Source organism: Pleuronectes platessa, chromosome 7 (genome assembly GCF_947347685.1).
Source record: "Pleuronectes platessa chromosome 7, fPlePla1.1, whole genome shotgun sequence".
NCBI lineage: Eukaryota > Metazoa > Chordata > Actinopteri > Pleuronectiformes > Pleuronectidae > Pleuronectes > Pleuronectes platessa.
Window position 1 is genome coordinate 202,818 of NC_070632.1, and position 16,112 is coordinate 218,929.

The 16,112-nt window shown below is 52.6% G+C and overlaps 1 protein-coding gene across 1 annotated transcript; it reads right to left on the bottom strand.

Annotated features, from left to right (window-relative positions):
* Nucleotides 1–776: 776 nt before the first annotated feature.
* LOC128444128 (zinc finger C3H1 domain-containing protein-like) lies at nucleotides 777–16,101 on the bottom strand. Its single transcript, XM_053426434.1, is given in 36 exon segments — nucleotides 777–1,524; nucleotides 1,770–1,832; nucleotides 2,169–2,208; nucleotides 2,296–2,397; nucleotides 2,487–2,587; nucleotides 2,908–3,058; nucleotides 3,136–3,240; nucleotides 3,411–3,518; nucleotides 3,613–3,707; nucleotides 3,922–4,120; nucleotides 4,243–4,348; nucleotides 4,439–4,676; nucleotides 5,932–6,120; nucleotides 6,210–6,396; nucleotides 6,511–6,688; nucleotides 6,784–6,912; nucleotides 6,991–7,092; nucleotides 7,777–7,898; nucleotides 7,978–8,109; nucleotides 8,476–8,585; nucleotides 8,715–9,305; nucleotides 9,307–9,333; nucleotides 10,103–10,231; nucleotides 10,305–10,479; nucleotides 10,701–10,841; nucleotides 10,928–11,046; nucleotides 11,253–11,390; nucleotides 11,481–11,639; nucleotides 12,068–12,259; nucleotides 12,596–12,690; nucleotides 12,777–12,900; nucleotides 13,051–13,262; nucleotides 13,376–13,790; nucleotides 13,877–14,067; nucleotides 14,408–14,809; nucleotides 15,290–16,101. Coding segments are annotated over 36 exon segments (6,231 nt in total). The 5' UTR covers nucleotides 15,834–16,101; the 3' UTR covers nucleotides 777–1,404.
* Nucleotides 16,102–16,112: the final 11 nt, after the last annotated feature.

A 16,112-nucleotide genomic window follows, 5' to 3' on the forward strand; every position in this document is an offset into this window, starting at 1 on the left:
AGAAGACGAGCTGTGTGTCCACCTCATCGACACGTTACCGACTCGACTTCTTCTTCAGTGTTTATCGATCGGATCCAGTCTGCAGCCACATCCTGCTGTCAGCTGATGGAGGACTCTAGTCACATGACCTAGAAAATCTAAGCACTGAGCTTTTCTTCTGTAAAGATACATCAAACATTCACTTTCCTTCCTCTTGTCCTGGGACAGATCCTCAATGTTCTGATCTCTGTAAACACGAATCGATATAAATAATGTGATTGACAGTTGGTTTAATGAGCCTCTTGTTTCCAGGAGATAACTCTGATCACATCTGCTTCATTTCCAGATTTCTCTGATTCATCAGTTTAAATTAAGACCATGCAAGTTACTGATCAACAGCGCCCCCTGCAGACACATGGCGATTAACTGTCGGTCGCTTGTATGATGAATGTTTTCAATGTAAAAACAAAGTGAATCAATGTGTTGACTCTGAGTCGCCCCACGAGATATTACCCATGATCCTCTGCTTCCTGACCCCGAAGAGCTGCAGCTGGAACAAATCCACCAAACTGTTCATAATTCTTCATGCTTCAGTTTCCTGCTGAATATTGGAGATAAACTCTGGTTTTTAACTGATCTCAGTTCAGCTTCACTCTTCAGCTGGTTGTGACAGTCTGTGACTCTGTCAGTTGTTCTCTCAGGAGATGGAACCCACTCAGCAGAGTCACAGAGAACAGACGCTCAGGGAGAGAAGGAGGAAACTCATGATCACACAGAGGAAAAACACTCAGACTCTGTTTGATTAGAAAATAATTTAATAACATTTGATTCCAACAGAAACACCAGCAGGAGGCGCTCTGCTCCTTGCTAATACTCTTTAATGATTTTATGGCAGAAACAAACCAAAAGGACAAATTTCACATCGGATCACGTTGGCGAGTCACTTGTGTTTAAAGATGGCCGCCGCTCAGCGTGGATCAGTCTCAGTCACTCACAGAAAATACTACACAGGCAGCAGCTGGATCAATAAGCACTAATTACTTTGATCACTTTAACCAAATAAAAGTCTTCGTTTCCTCTGGGACACAAAAAGACAACGTGCAGCAGTGGGGTAGTGGGGTGGTGGGGGGGTGGGGGGGTCAAACACAGCCCCCCGCCCCCCAGATGAGTTAAAATAAGAGGGAAAATGAATCCAAATGAAAAGAGAGAAACAGAAGAAGGGAGGACATGAAGAGAGACACCGTCCCTCTGCTCGATACTTACGTTCAGACATTATCTCGTCTCACGCCATGAGCACACCAGACGTCCTGCAGGGGGCGCAGCCACCAAGTCTGTCTTACCTCGTCTGTCTCATTCAATCCTCTGCAGCCAATCAGCTGCTTTCTTTTTACTGCTGACGACGAGAGTCCGTCACAGCTGATGACATCACTGATCTCCTCCCTGCGCTTGACCCACAACTAAACTCACGCCCACTTGACCACAGCGGTCGACGAGTCTCTTTAACCTAGAAGAGGCGGCGCCCTGAGCCGCCTCAAACAGCAAGCGCTGCAGGGAGGAGAGGAGGGGTCAGCAGGGAACACGGCTTCATATGTTAACATGTTTCATATCACACACAGATCATGTGACTCACACTGATGTCATAATTACTGTGTGACCACAAACATCTACAGTCACATGACATCATGTGATCAGCACCAGACAGCGAGTGAAAACCGGAGCACAGACGTGTGTTTGCGTGTGTGATTACACGTGTGTTGACGTGTTCAAGAGGAAGTGAAGGTGTGAATTACATGTTTCCACAGGGCGGCACAGAGAGGAAGGTTCTGAAGAGCCTGATGATAGAGGAGTCGCACCTACAAAAATAAAATAAAATTACAATTAAATAAGGATTAAAATAAATCAAATGTAATACAAAATAAAATTCTATAAAATATAATAAAAATACACAAAATAAAATGAAAATAAAAATGTAACTGAAACCCAATAACAATAAATGATCCGAGTCAGGTTTAGTGGTGTCGACGTCTCACAAACACACACACACACACATTATCTAAAGCGTTACATGTTACAGTGGATGGAGAGAAACATCCTGCAGGGGAACAGATAAGATTCATCATCATCAGTAACTTCACACACGTTTCAATAGATTACAACTGGTGTCACTCTGTTAACGCCCCCCCACTCACCTCACATGACTCCTGGAGCTCCGTCTCCATGGCGATCGCTCTACACACGCACACACAACACATTTCAGTTCAGGTCAAAGGATTTTTATTACAATCAAATGACACACACACAAACACACACACTTACATTTTCCAGTGCGTTAAACTCTTTGGAAAGTTACTTGTCAACATCCGAGTCTGAAACTTCACATGTTCAATGTTTCCATCCTGCCACTCGACAAACAGCAACCTGAGAAAACAACAGAGCAGACACACAACTGACACACAACTGACACACATCACACCTCAGAGTCTGTGTGAGTGTGTGTGTGTGTGTACCTTAGGCTCAGTTCAGTGTTGGTGGGCATGGCGTATCTCAGTCTCTCCATCACAGGTGCATGCTGGGACTGTGGCAGACGGTTCAGATAAAGAGTAACCACCTGGCAGACATGAACAGATGCTCTTGAGCAAGGCACTGGTCCTGTTTGTGTGTTAGTACTGAGAGGTCCCTCAGGATTACATCACGTCCAACAAGATTTTGACCATTAAACACTGCAATATAGATTTTCTGCATATTTAAAAAAACCTTCTGTTCATTTGCCCACAGACGGGCCACAGACGGGCCACAGACGGGCCACACACGGGCCACACACGGGCCACACACGGGCCACAGACGGGCCACACACGGGCCACAGACGGGCCACACACCTCCTCCAGAGGTCAGGGCTGAAGGCAGCTGGACAGACAGCGGCTCACTGACCTGGTTGTGGAAGCGGTAGCAGTTCCAGAACTCTGCTGGGTTGAAGGGCAGCTCCAGGCGAGAGGGGACGGTGCTCAGGCAGCGCTGCACCAGATGGGAGAACTGTCTGGATGGAGCACAGCTCTGCTGACCGACGCTGAACATCAGGTAACTGGCAACAGGAAACAGCCACAGGTCAAAGGTCATTCAGCGCCGATCTAATACCTGTTATTCTGCAGAGAAACTCACTCCAGCCACAAGGTGTGCAGCTCCTCCAGCTGCAGGGGGGATCCCAGCGCCCTCTCAAAGGCGTCTGTCGTCTGCTCCACAGAACCGTGCAGCCACTGCCAGCGACTGAACAATTACACAACGTCACAACTTCACAGAGAGCAACACAACTACAAAGCTCAGGAAACTGCAGCGACATGGCGAATAGTCATCCTACAGAAAAACTGATGAAAACTGTCAGTAGACTCTGTTATATCTAAAATGATTACGTCACTGCTACACACACAGACACACACCAGTGGATGAGGTGCAGGTAGGGCGTCTGCTGGTTGAGTTGCTCCTGAAGATCCTTTTTGACAACGGGACTTCTCAGAAGCTCCTCGCTGGGAAAACCAAGGATGTGACTGAAGGAAAAAAGACGGAAAAAACTAACTTCACAAGCTCCACATGTTTAATCATCGACATCAGGACTTCAGTCCACAGCTGGAATCAATGTACCGGAGAACATCCACAGGTTTCTTCTGACTCTGTTCGTCCTCGCAGAGCGACAAGATGAACCCTCGGAACAGAGGAGCCACGGCACTCGACTTCTCCTGTGGAAAAAGAAACGTGCACACGCTCTGTCCTCAAAGTGACAATGGAACATGGCGACATTCATATGGAACACAGAGGGAGGAGTCTCAGTATTTATCCAAATATTTCCTGACATATTGTTGTATATTTTTCTCTGATTTTAGATTTGACCAACCTGAAAAACTCGTTCTAAGGTTTAATAGCAAAACAAACCTCATCCACATCGGAGCTCACCTGAGTCATGAGGAACTTGCAGGAGTGATAGAACACTTCAGCGTTGTTGGGACACTCGGCCAGAGCGTGCAGCCACATGCTGACCGCCTGGTCGCCGTTACCTTTCCTGATGTGGAGGTCGGCCAGAGCGTCTCGCAGAGCGCAGGACTCAGGACAGAGCTCCAGCAGAGACTCACACAGAGCAACAGCCTCGTCGTACCTGCAGCGATGAGATGAAGTCATGTTCAGCAGGTGGACAAGCAGGAGAGCATTTCTTCAGAACAACGAGGACGATGGATGGAAGGTTAAAAAGCAGTATGGGAGTTCAGTCCCAGTTTGAACCTCTGCAGCAGCTTGTTGAGGAAGATGAGGTTGTTGTGAAGAGGAAGACAAGCCAGCGTCCTCTCGCTCTGGGACAGAGACTTGTCGGTGCACCGGTGGACGGCATCTGAGGAGTGAAACACCAGAGTGAGACCTGAACCTGGATAAGAAGCTGGTGAATCGCCCCCCCCGACCAGGGGGCCTCTAGCCTCTGTACCTTGAAAGAGAGCGATGAGGACGTCCAGTGGCGTGCTGATGTCCTGTGGTGATCTCCACGGCAGCAGGAAGGACTCTCTGCTGACCAATCTGGACGGACCGGACTCGGCCGGGTCCCAGAGGCCGGCCGGCAGCCGGTCGAACTCCGTCAGGTGGATGTAGGACAGCCACACCAGCGCCCGGTCGGTGGGGGTCAGGTGCTCGGCAATACTCCGCTCGTCAGCTGACTTCAAAGCATTCTAAAAAAAACACAAAACGTCCGTTAGAGAGACGGAGCTTTGATCTTAAAGCGTCTGGACTCACACATGACTGACAGATCGAGAGACCTGAGACGGGTGAGAGAGGTGAGACAGTCAGACGGGTGAGAGAGGTGGGACAGTCAGACGGGTGAGAGAGGTGAGACAGTCAGACGGGTGAGAGAGGTGAGACAGTCAGACGGGTGAGAGAGGTGAGACAGTCAGACGGGTGAGGGAAGTGAGAGAGGTGAGACAGTCAGACGGGTGAGAGAGGTGGGACAGTCAGACGGGTGAGAGAGGTGAGACAGTCAGACGGGTGAGAGAGGTGGGACAGTCAGACGGGTGAGGGAAGTGAGAGAGGTGAGACAGTCAGACGGGTGAGAGAGGTGAGACAGTCAGACGGGTGAGAGAGGTGGGACAGTCAGACGGGTGAGAGAGGTGAGACAGTCAAACGGGTGAGAGAGGTGGGACAGTCAAACGGGTGAGAGAGGTGAGACAGTCAGACGGGTGAGGGAAGTGAGAGAGGTGAGACAGTCAGACGGGTGAGAGAGGTGAGACAGTCAGACGGGTGAGAGAGGTGGGACAGTCAGACGGGTGAGAGAGGTGAGACAGTCAAACGGGTGAGAGAGGTGGGACAGTCAAACGGGTGAGAGAGGTGAGACAGTCAGACGGGTGAGGGAAGTGAGAGAGGTGAGACAGTCAGACGGGTGAGAGAGGTGGGACAGTCAGACGGGTGAGAGAGGTGAGACAGTCAGACGGGTGAGGGAAGTGAGAGAGGTGAGACAGTCAGACGGGTGAGAGAGGTGGGACAGTCAGACGGGTGAGAGAGGTGAGACAGTCAGACGGGTGAGAGAGGTGGGACAGTCAGACGGGTGAGAGAGGTGAGACAGTCAAACGGGTGAGAGAGGTGGGACAGTCAGACGGGTGAGAGAGGTGGGACAGTCAGACGGGTGAGAGAGGTGAGACAGTCAAACGGGTGAGAGAGGTGAGACAGTCAGACGGGTGAGAGAGGTGAGACAGTCAAACGGGTGAGAGAGGTGGGACAGTCAGACGGGTGAGAGAGGTGGGACAGTCAGACGGGTGAGAGAGGTGGGACAGTCAGACGGGTGAGAGAGGTGAGACAGTCAAACGGGTGAGAGAGGTGGGACAGTCAGACGGGTGAGAGAGGTGGGACAGTCAGACGGGTGAGAGAGGTGGGACAGTCAGACGGGTGAGAGAGGTGGGACAGTCAGACGGGTGAGAGAGGTGAGACAGTCACCTGCAGGATGGCGAGCGCGCCCTCCATCCGGCCGGTGAACAGGTGGAGCTGGACTCTGTAGAGCAGCGCCTCCATCAGCTGGAAGGACAGTTTGTCTGTGAGTCGTGCCGACGCCTCCGTCAACAGGAAGTGCAGCAGACGATCACAGACATAGTCCCGCCCCTCGAACGAGCTCTCCAGGTTCAGGTACTGCAGGAGGACGTCATTTCATTTCATAGGGTTAGGGTCACATGAGGACAGGTTTCAAGCTACACCCTGACGATGAGTCCAGCACTTACGTTCCACCACACTATGTAGTCGGGGGCGTGCTCCACAGCCATCTCACACATCTCCTGCACCTCCTCCCTGCTCCCCCGCCTGGAGAACAGGGACAGGTAGTGAGTCCACACCTCCGGGTCGTCACAGTTACTCTCCAGAGCCCGGGACAGCGTGTTGAGGGCGGCCTCCAAACTCTCGCCCGCAGACCTGCAGACAAACACACATCAGCACATCGTGTGACACAACACGAGCTGAAGGGACCAACACACATCAGCACATCGTGTGACACAACACGAGCTGCAGCATCGCCTGGTGACGTACGTTTCACTCTGACTCAGGTACTTGAAGGCCAGTTTGATCCACAGCTGAGTGTCTCCAGGGTTCTCCAGGACGCTGCTCTCCAGGTTGGACAGGTCGTCCGTCTCACTGTCAAAGTAACGCTTGTCTTCTGACGTGATGCACACGTCTGCAGTCGAGTGGCTGATCTTAGTGCGGTCGTCTGTACCAACACAAACAGTCACGAGTGAGTCGCCTGCTGCAGAACAACGTGAGGAACATCTTCTACCTGGGATCTCTGGACAGACTAGAACTCACCGGGTCTTCCAGGTGAGACGTGTCCCGGTGCGGCTTCGTGCTCGCTGTCGTCTTCAGGCCCGAGGCCGGACTGTGCCGACGGCTTCGGCCTCCACCTCCTCACGTCCTTACACGTGGTGAACGGAGGAACTGCAGAACAAGAAGAGGCCAGAGGTCAGATGAGAAGAACCAGTCTGATGAGGAGTGAGAGAAGACGAGGGGACGAACCGTGTCGCTTGCTCTCGTTGACTTTGCTGACGAGGAGGACGGCCTTCTGGTCCACGCCCATCCGGTCTTTGTTTGTGCCAAACAGCTTCTTCATGTATTTCTCTACAACCACAGATACACACATTAGACTGACTGACGAGGCATCGATGAACTGATAGGATCCGTTCCCTGGGTTAGGGTTAGGTCTGGGTTAGGTATGGGTTAGGTCTGGGTTGGGTCGGGTTTGGGTTTGGTCTGGGTTAGGTTTGGGTTAGGTATGGGTTAGGTATGGGTTAGATTTGGGTTGGGTTTGGGTTGGGTTTGGGTTAGGTATGGGTTAGGTTAGGTATGGGTTAGGTCTGGGTTGGGTCTGGGTTGGGTTTGGGTTTGGTCTGGGTTAGGTTTGGGTTAGGTTTGGGTTAGGTTTGGGTTAGGTTTGGGTTAGATTTGGGTTGGGTTTGGGTTGGGTATGGGTTAGGTTAAGGTATGGATTAGGGTTTGGGTTAGGTTTGGGTTAGGTTTGGTATGGGTTAGGTATGGGTTAGGTATGGGTATGGGTTGGGTTAGGTTAAGGTATGGATTAGGGTTAGGTTAGGTATGGGTTGGGTATGGGTTGGGTATGGGTTGGGTATGGGTTGGGTTGGGTATGGGTTGGGTATGGGTTGGGTATGGGTTGGGTTAAGGTATGGGTTAGGTTTGGGTTAGGTTTGGGTTAGGTATGGGTTGGGTATGGGTTGGGTATGGGTTGGGTATGGGTTGGGTATGGGTTAGGTTAAGGTATGGGTTAGGTATGGGTTAGGGTGTCACCTGTGGCGATACCGACGTCGTCGTCCGAGCTGCTCTCAGAACAGCCGATCAGAGACAAACTGTACGACAGAATATCCGTGAAGAGCTGGTTGGCCGTAAGAGAGCAGTTTCTCATGTGCTGCCTGCAGGGGGGAGACAGAGGCGTTAGACAGCTCAGAGACCACGCCCACAGACAATCCACAACCCCGTCCAATCACCGACCATCTGCAGTCGTCGTCGTTGCAGGTTCCTGTGAGGTCGAAGCGGCAGAAGCACTTCCTGGGCTCGATGGCGTTGCTGTACGTGACGGAGCTCAGCGATAACTTCTCCTTGGTCCTGTAATACGGACTGAACCTGACACACAACAGCGCCCCCTGTATGTCAAACAGCTGCTCACTTCAGTGTCAGCAAACAAATCATAATCACAGTGATTGACATGACAACACCACGTCTCAGCAGACAAGACACATATTCAACTTCAGTCAAAGTGAGTGCGTGTCACTAGCGTGTCGTCAGCGTGTCGTCTGCCTTTGTCACTAGTGAGTCGTCTGCGTGTCCTTGCGTGTCGGCAGTGTGTTGTCAGTTTGCTGTCAGCGTGTCGTCTGCCTGTGTCGCATGCGTGTCACTAGTATGTCGCCTCCGTGTCGTCTGCCTTTGTCACTAGCGTGTCGGCAGCGTGTCGTCAGCGTGTCGTCAGCGTGTCGTCAGCGTGCTGTCTACCTATAGGACTTGAAAACCAGTAGTGGGCTGTGGTACGGTCCAAAGGGAACAGGTTTCAGGTCTGGACTTCCTAACGGACTTGATGTCGTGTCAACCTCCACGGAGACCTCCTGCAGGGACAGAAGAATGCGTCACAGAGGAACAACCACCACGTTCTGACTCTGGCTCCATCATCTGTAATACGATCATTTGGAATAGATAAAAAGCAGCTGCAGTTCTAATTGGACCATCTCCTTCACCTGTCCACTGGGGGCGTGGTCAATGTGCTGTCCCAGTTTGTGCAGCTCGCTCTGCAGCAGCTCTCCGAGCCGGGCCTGCTGCCGGTGCCGGAGCTTCAGAGCATCCAGGTCCAGCCCCGTCAGCATCTCTGCAGGAGCCTCGCAGCTGCTCGTAGTCTTGGCAGGTTTGGAGCTGCTGTCTTTAGCTGGGGTGGAGCTCAGCTGCTCCAGGTTGGGTTTGGTGAAGGAGCAGCTGGACTGACGGAGCGAGTGGCGACGGGGGCCTCGAGCAGCGGCGGCGGCAGCAGGTGTAGGCGCAGGTTCGGGTTCGTCAACCTCGGCTACGTCTTCGCTGTCTAGTGTGAGTTTGTCCTGGGTGAGGTCGTGCAGGGAAGGCTGGGGAAGAGGGATGGGACTGGAAGAGGGGGGGGTCTGGGCCTGAGGGTCCGGAGGGGTGGGGGCTCGTGCCGGCGGCTCCGATGGGACCTTGTGGTGCAGCGCCTGGGCCTCCTTCAGCCTCTGGATCTTCAGAGCGTACTCAGACTCCAGCTGCTGCAGCCGCTGCTTCTGAGCGATCAGCTCCGCAAAGTGACGCTCGGAGCCGCGGGGGGGGGGCGTCCACCCGCTGCAGCTTCCTGACCTGAGGACAGAAGACGCTTCAGGTCAGTGCTGCACACCCCCGCCACGTGGAAACAATCAATATGTATCAATGAAAACATAATTATGCAGTTAGGGTTAGGGTCAGTCACCGGTCTGTCTAGACCCACCGCCTAAATCTGTATCTAGACCCACCCCCTAGACCAGTATCTAGACCCATCCCCTGTCCCAGCATCTAGACCCGCCCCCATAAACCAGTAACTAGACCCACCCCCTGGACCAGTATCTAGACCCATCCCCTGTCCCAGCATCTAGACCCGCCCCCATAAAGCAGTAACTAGACCCGCCCCCATAAACCAGTAACTAGACCCACCCCCTAAACCAGGATCTAGACCCGCCCCCATAAAACAGCATCTAGACCCGCCCCCATAAACCAGTATCTAGACCCGCCCCCATAAACCAGCATCTAGACCCGCCCCCATAAACCAGTAACTAGACCCACCCCCTAAACCAGGATCTGGACCCAGACCCTGAACCAGGATCTAGACCCGCCCCCATAAACCAGTAACTAGACCCACACCCTAAACCAGGATCTAGACCCGCCCCCATAAACCAGCATCTAGACCCGCCCCCATAAACCAGTATCTAGACCCGCCCCCATAAACCAGCATCTAGACCCGCCCCCATACACCAGTAACTAGACCCACCCCCTGAACCAGGATCTAGACCCACACCCCGTACGGCCTGGATATGACTCTATGCCCCCCATGTCACCCTCGTTGTTGGAGGAGCAGTAGATAAAAGATACTCACAGGGGTTTGGTTCGGGTCAGATTTGCGTTTGGATCCTCGTCCAGCCGCCAGCTGAGCCTGGGCCAGTTCCTGCTCCAGCCTGGCAGCCTGACTCTTCTTGATGGACACCCGATGTTCAACACGATGCACCTGCACAGAGCAACAGAGGTCAGAGATCCAGTGTCTCTGGGGGGTGAGGCGGACTCAACCTTTCGTGGTCTACCTGTTCCTGCAGCTTCTTGAGGAGGGTCTTGTTGGCACTGACGATCTTCTCTGAGGCCTGCAGCTGCTCTCTCAATTTGATGACTTTGGCCTCAGCGACCTTCAGAGACTCTTTCTTCTTCAGCTCCTGCTGCAGCAGCTGTCTGAGGACGGCCTCATCTCTCTGCAGCAGCTCCCTGTGACCGGACCAGATGTTCAGCAGCTGCTCTGTGAGCATGACACTACACGCGACACACACGGACTTCCTGGTCTCAGGTATCATCTTCAGTGTAACTGTGTATATTAACGCTTCATTCTCCAGACGAGTTTCTTTCTCTTTCTAGATTTCCTGGATCAGACACTGCTTGCCGATGGATCCCTCCCTCCCTCCCTCCCTCCAGCTGTGCTGACGTCTCACCTGTTCTTGTTGAGTCTCTGCTCGGCCTCACTCAGCTTCGCCTCCACTGTCATTCTCGCTGATAGATCGATCACAGACTCGGTCAAAGCAGGGCTGGAGCTCCAAGGACTCTGGTCCTTCAACATCTTCTGCTTTTCCCTGCTGTGAACAGTGAGGAAACATTTCACACTTCAGTCTTTGAAACCTCTGGAGCATTCCACATCGTTTCTAACAAATGTGTTTGGTACCTGGCGATTTCCTCTTTGAGCTGACGGTACTCTGCCTTCTTTGCTTCAGGTAAAGCCTCTGGAGTTCTGACGGGGTTGTTCTCCTTCTCAGATCCTGAGGCTCCTTTAGGCTTCGCTGCCTGGATACACCCGAGACAAGAATTCACGTGTTACACGTCCAGTGCCCTCAGACACATGTTTTCAAATGTATCGTCCATATAAAGCACATTTCTCTCATCACAGACTTGACAAAGGGACTGACATGTCCACACCTCTAACACTAGTTTAATCCTTCAAATGCTTTATTTCCCATTGTATTATCCAGCTCCCTGAAAAGGTGTCTGACCTCCACCGTCCTCCTGGCTTCTTTGATCATGAACTCCAGTCCACCGAACACCGTCTGTGTGGAGCTGCAGGCGTCCACGTCCGAGTCACTGTCGTCTGAATCGTTGAGTGAAACCACCACCGACTTGTGTCTGGGCAGCTGCAGGAAACAGGACCACGCACACCAGGGTCAGACAAATGGCCTGTGGTAGTGTGTGGCTATAAAACAGATGTGCTGTCAGGGTCTTACCACCAGTGGTGCTCTGGGGGGGTGTCCTCTGGTGAACTTGTTGGTCCTTGGCTGCGACACCGTGTTCAGGCTGACGGTGCTCAGGTTCCCTCTGGGTGGCAGCGGAACACCTCCAGGTGGCTGGCAGCCGGGGGAGGGGGGACCACTGGAGCTCGTCTCCTGGAGGGAGGAAGAGTTTTCACAGACGTGACACAGCAGCACCACTTGGTGGTCACAGTAAATAATACAAAAAGTAAATGAATAAAATAGAAAGGCGGTCAGTTTAATATTAAATTAGATCCATGTCTGTTCTGCCAGTTTGAAGGGGCTGTTTACAGTTCACCACTGCTGGACTCAGTCCTCAGAGCCCTGATGAGGTCCAGCAGAGTATTATTATTATTTATTCAGAGTTTAGTGATATTGAACGTATCACAGGTCCAAACCAAACTACATTCAGACGGAACTTCACTGGACCCCGAAGTGTGAAGGCGATGAGCGTTCTCCAGACATGAGACAGACACCGAGTTTAGAAACAACACTCGAGTGCTTCAGTAGAGGAAAGGAGCGCCTCAGCTAAGCCTCGCCCTCTCGCCTGATTGGTCACACACCTCATTCACTGCCACCCTCTTGTTAGCCATGGACATGAGACACGTCTCCCTCAGCAGCATCTCCTCTTCCTCCTCCTCGTCAGCCAACGGAGGTTTTGGGGGGGGGTCCAGCTCATCTGGTGGAGGGGGGAGAGGCGGAGGCGGGGGAGGAAGAGCAGACAAAATGGGGGAGAGGAAAGCCTGAGAGAAATCCTGAAAGAGACAGAGACACGCGTGTTACATGAATGTTCAGAGAACTGACCTGTGCGAGTGTTTCACATAGAACTGAACAATAAAGCTTTATCAATGATGATCAAAATTTAATTTCAGTTCAGTTCAATATTTATGGATATAAAACTTATTGATCAGGTTTCACACAGAACTAGTCAACCTCAGATTTATATAATGTTTGTAAAGATTCGTGACGAGTTTAAATCCTCAGACGGAAAAAATCTTCTTCTCATTTATCCTTTTTTATCTTGAGATAATTTTTGTCCGAATCATCCATCTCCAGTTTCACGTGTCTGAGGAAGAGGAGGAGGAGCCTACCAGTCCGAACTGAGCCGGGTCCGTCACATACAGAGACACCTGAGAGAAACATCCTGGACCTTCAGGGCTGAACGACACGCGTGTTGGAGACGGGACTGAAAAACAAACCACATGATGATGAAGCAGGAACAACAGGATTGTGAAACCGTGACCTTCAGCCTCGTCTGCCTCGTCAGCTCACCTGGTGAACTGGGCTCGCTGTCGGTGTCCATCGCCACCTCGTCATAGTTGTCATATTGGTAGAGGTTACCTGAGGCGTCCAGGCCCGGCTTACCCGTGGACTTCCTGTGTTCACGGTCCCTGGACTGAGGGACGGAGAAACACTTGTTACTGGTTTTGACCAGCTGAGATCGGTGGACTGGTTTCTACAGGTCAACATAGGATTTTGGCATTGATGGGAGAAGCATCTGGAGACCGGACGAGTCTTTACAGAGAGACTGAAGACACACTCCTACCTTACTGCGCGTCCTCATCTTGCCTCCCACCAGCTTCATGAAGCGGTTGTACTGCTCGTCCTGGTTGGACAGGTCGCGGATTCTGCGGATCTCCTCCTCTCGTTTGCGTCGCTCCTCCTCGTCCTGCCGTCGTTTCTCCTCCTGCTGTCGCTGCTGCTGCAGTTTCCATGTCCTCAGCTGCTGCTTCCTGAACGCCTGCTTCGCCACCGAGCCTGGGAGCAGATGTAAGGGAACACAAAAGACAAGGATGAGTTTGTTAACCCGCTTCGCCAGAACCAACTGCAACACCACCATCGGAAACCTGTGATGTTCGGATTCTTCTCACCTGGACTGATCATCTTCTTGGTCATGTGAGGTTTTCCTGGTGTGCGCCCTCTGTCCTGCAGAGCTTTGGGACCAGGTTTCGGACTCTGTTTGAGCCTGTCTCTCTCAGGGGGTCGGTTGCCGATCTTGGTTCTGTCTCGGTCCCTGTCCAGAGGTCTGGCTCTAGCTCTATTCCTCTGTGCAGCGGCAGCAGCAGCAGCGGAGGAGACTGACCGGGTGGTCACTCTCTGTCTGGTGGCAGGGGCGGCCCCGGGGCTGGGGCCAGATTTCTTCTCCTGAGCGGCTCGAGTGATCCGGTCTTTGCTCTTCTTCATCACCTGCTGCTCTTTCTGCTGCCACTTCTTACTGGCTGACTGCAGAGCGAGGAGACGCAGCTGCAGCTCTGACAGCTCCTCCTCCTCCACCTTCACCACGGGCTGAGAACAAAACAGGGTCAGACTGAGTTTCCACAGATGCAGACTCTCACAGCAGTCAGCGAACACCCCGGTGATGTCAGTCCCACCTTGTCAGGAGAGACGGCAGAGTCCTCGCTGGACGCCGACGACTCTCTGCAGCAGGAGCAAATCTCTTTATGTTTGTCCTTCTCGTCTCTGTCGGTTTCTTCGCTGCAGCACAAACAGGTTTTCTCCTCGGCCTCAGGTTCAGGCCTCGGTTCTGTTCCTCCTCCATCTTCTCTTGTTTGTTCTTCCTCACCTGGAAAAACCACACAACTCAAACTCAACTGCAGCTTTACGATCCCGTCACTTTGTCTGAAGATTGAAACTCTGATCTCAGGACTTTTCCTCCAAACAAAGATCAAATCAAAAATCATTGATTTTCATAGCGAACAAATTGAAGTTAAATCACCAGTTTATCAATACTCAAAACATTTGCTGGTGAATTGAAATCTTGAGACGCTGATTTGATTTATTTTAATGTTGTTTAATGAACCAGCGTCCGAATCGTGGATTTATATTTCTGTCTTTGTAACTTTAGCCTGAAAGTGATAAGATTATCAGAATAGTTTTTACTAAGTTGACATTTTCTTTCTCACCCTGTTTCTCTGCCCCGCCCCCTGTGCCGGCCTCGCTCTGTTTGTCCTTCAGCTCGTCCAGGAGAGCGGGAGCCGGCAGTTTCTGACGCAGTGGTTTGATGTTGAACGCCTGGAACACCTTCCTCTCCAGCTCTGATGCCTCCTCGCCTCCTGCCAGACTAGGAGCCGCCTCAGGCTCTGGTCTGGTTTCTGTGATACTGGCCGTGTGGTCGAGGACCTCCTCTCTGGCGGGCGAGGCTTTGGGCTCCCGGGCCATGGTCTCCTCTTTGCGGATGCACTCCAGCTCCAGCTGAATCTGCTTGTACTTGGACAGAAGGTCCTCGAAGGATTCGTCAACACTTTTCTCTGCTTTGGAAACAGAGTGAGTCGCTTTCCTCGTCTGATTCCGGCCCTGAAGCTTCTCTGAGAAAAACATCAAGGACGGACAAACATGATGGTTTCCACATGGTCACACTGGAAAGGTTCGAACCATTAACCTTCTGTCTTCAAAACGTTAACTTTCAATTCACAACAGGAAGTCAAACATCTAATCGTTTTTAATCAAATTAAACACATGTGGTTCACAGAGCAGCTGGAGCCTTTATGACCAATGATGAGTGGGTGAATGTGTTAAACTGTAGAGGTCAGAGGTCGTCAGTCCTTTATATGTGATGTGGTGAAAACAAAGATGTGTATCTAAAAAAGCCTCTGAATGGGTTAGTGGTCAGATCTCACATCACCCCAGATCCAGACCACTTACACATTCTCTGCTGGACTACACTCAGACCTGGTCTGTGTCGGAATGCATGTATAGAGAGTCTGGATCCTCAGGCTCTGGTTGTGGTCCAGGCGCAGATCCTGGACCCCTGACTCTCTATATTCAGCGGTGACAGAGAAGGATACGTTTTCTCGACGGAGAGTCGGTTTTGTTACCGTGACTCTCTCCGAGTCCGTAGCGACCGACCGGGGCTCTGCAGCCGGGGCCTCCCCCTCCCCGGCCGCCTCGACTCCAGGCCCCACGTCCACCGTTCGGCATGACCCGGTGCCTGAACCTGCCCAGGGCTCCGTGACTCCGCTCCCAGAAGCTGGACCCCGGGCTGGGCTCGCCGCGAGGACCGAGTCCCGGCGGCGGCAGAGGAGGCGGAAGCGGAGAGGGAGGCCGATCGGGCCCGCTCGGCCCGCACTGTTGCCGCAGGGCCTGGGGGAAAGGACCGTGTCCATGAGCTACGAGGTTGTACGGCATCCGGAGGCGGAAGTCCGGCGGCGGGTGGCCCATGTGAGGCAGCATGTGCGGGTGTTGGCGAGGCTTCCGTGTCCGCGGAGGAGCCGCTCCGCCCGGCCTGCTACCCTCCCCCCGCCGGAGAGGCACACTCTCCTCGGTTTCATCATCGCAGATCTCTCCGTCTTCGAGCTCCCCCTCCTCGGGGGGAGACCGGGTCACCTCCATGCGGACTCGAGCCAGACAGACTGAGATCACCGGAGCCCGACGATCATTCCACCGGATCACAAACCGTCAAACAGCCGCTGCGACAAACTGAGACTAGGTTCCGGGCAAAGTCTTCTTCTTCTTCTCTGCTTCCGCTGCCGCTGCTTCTTCTTCTCTGATGGACAAGTACCGCGAGACAACACGAGACCTGACGAGGAGGGAAGAGGGAGGAACACGGACACACACACGCACACACACACACGCACACACACACACACACACACACACACACACACACAC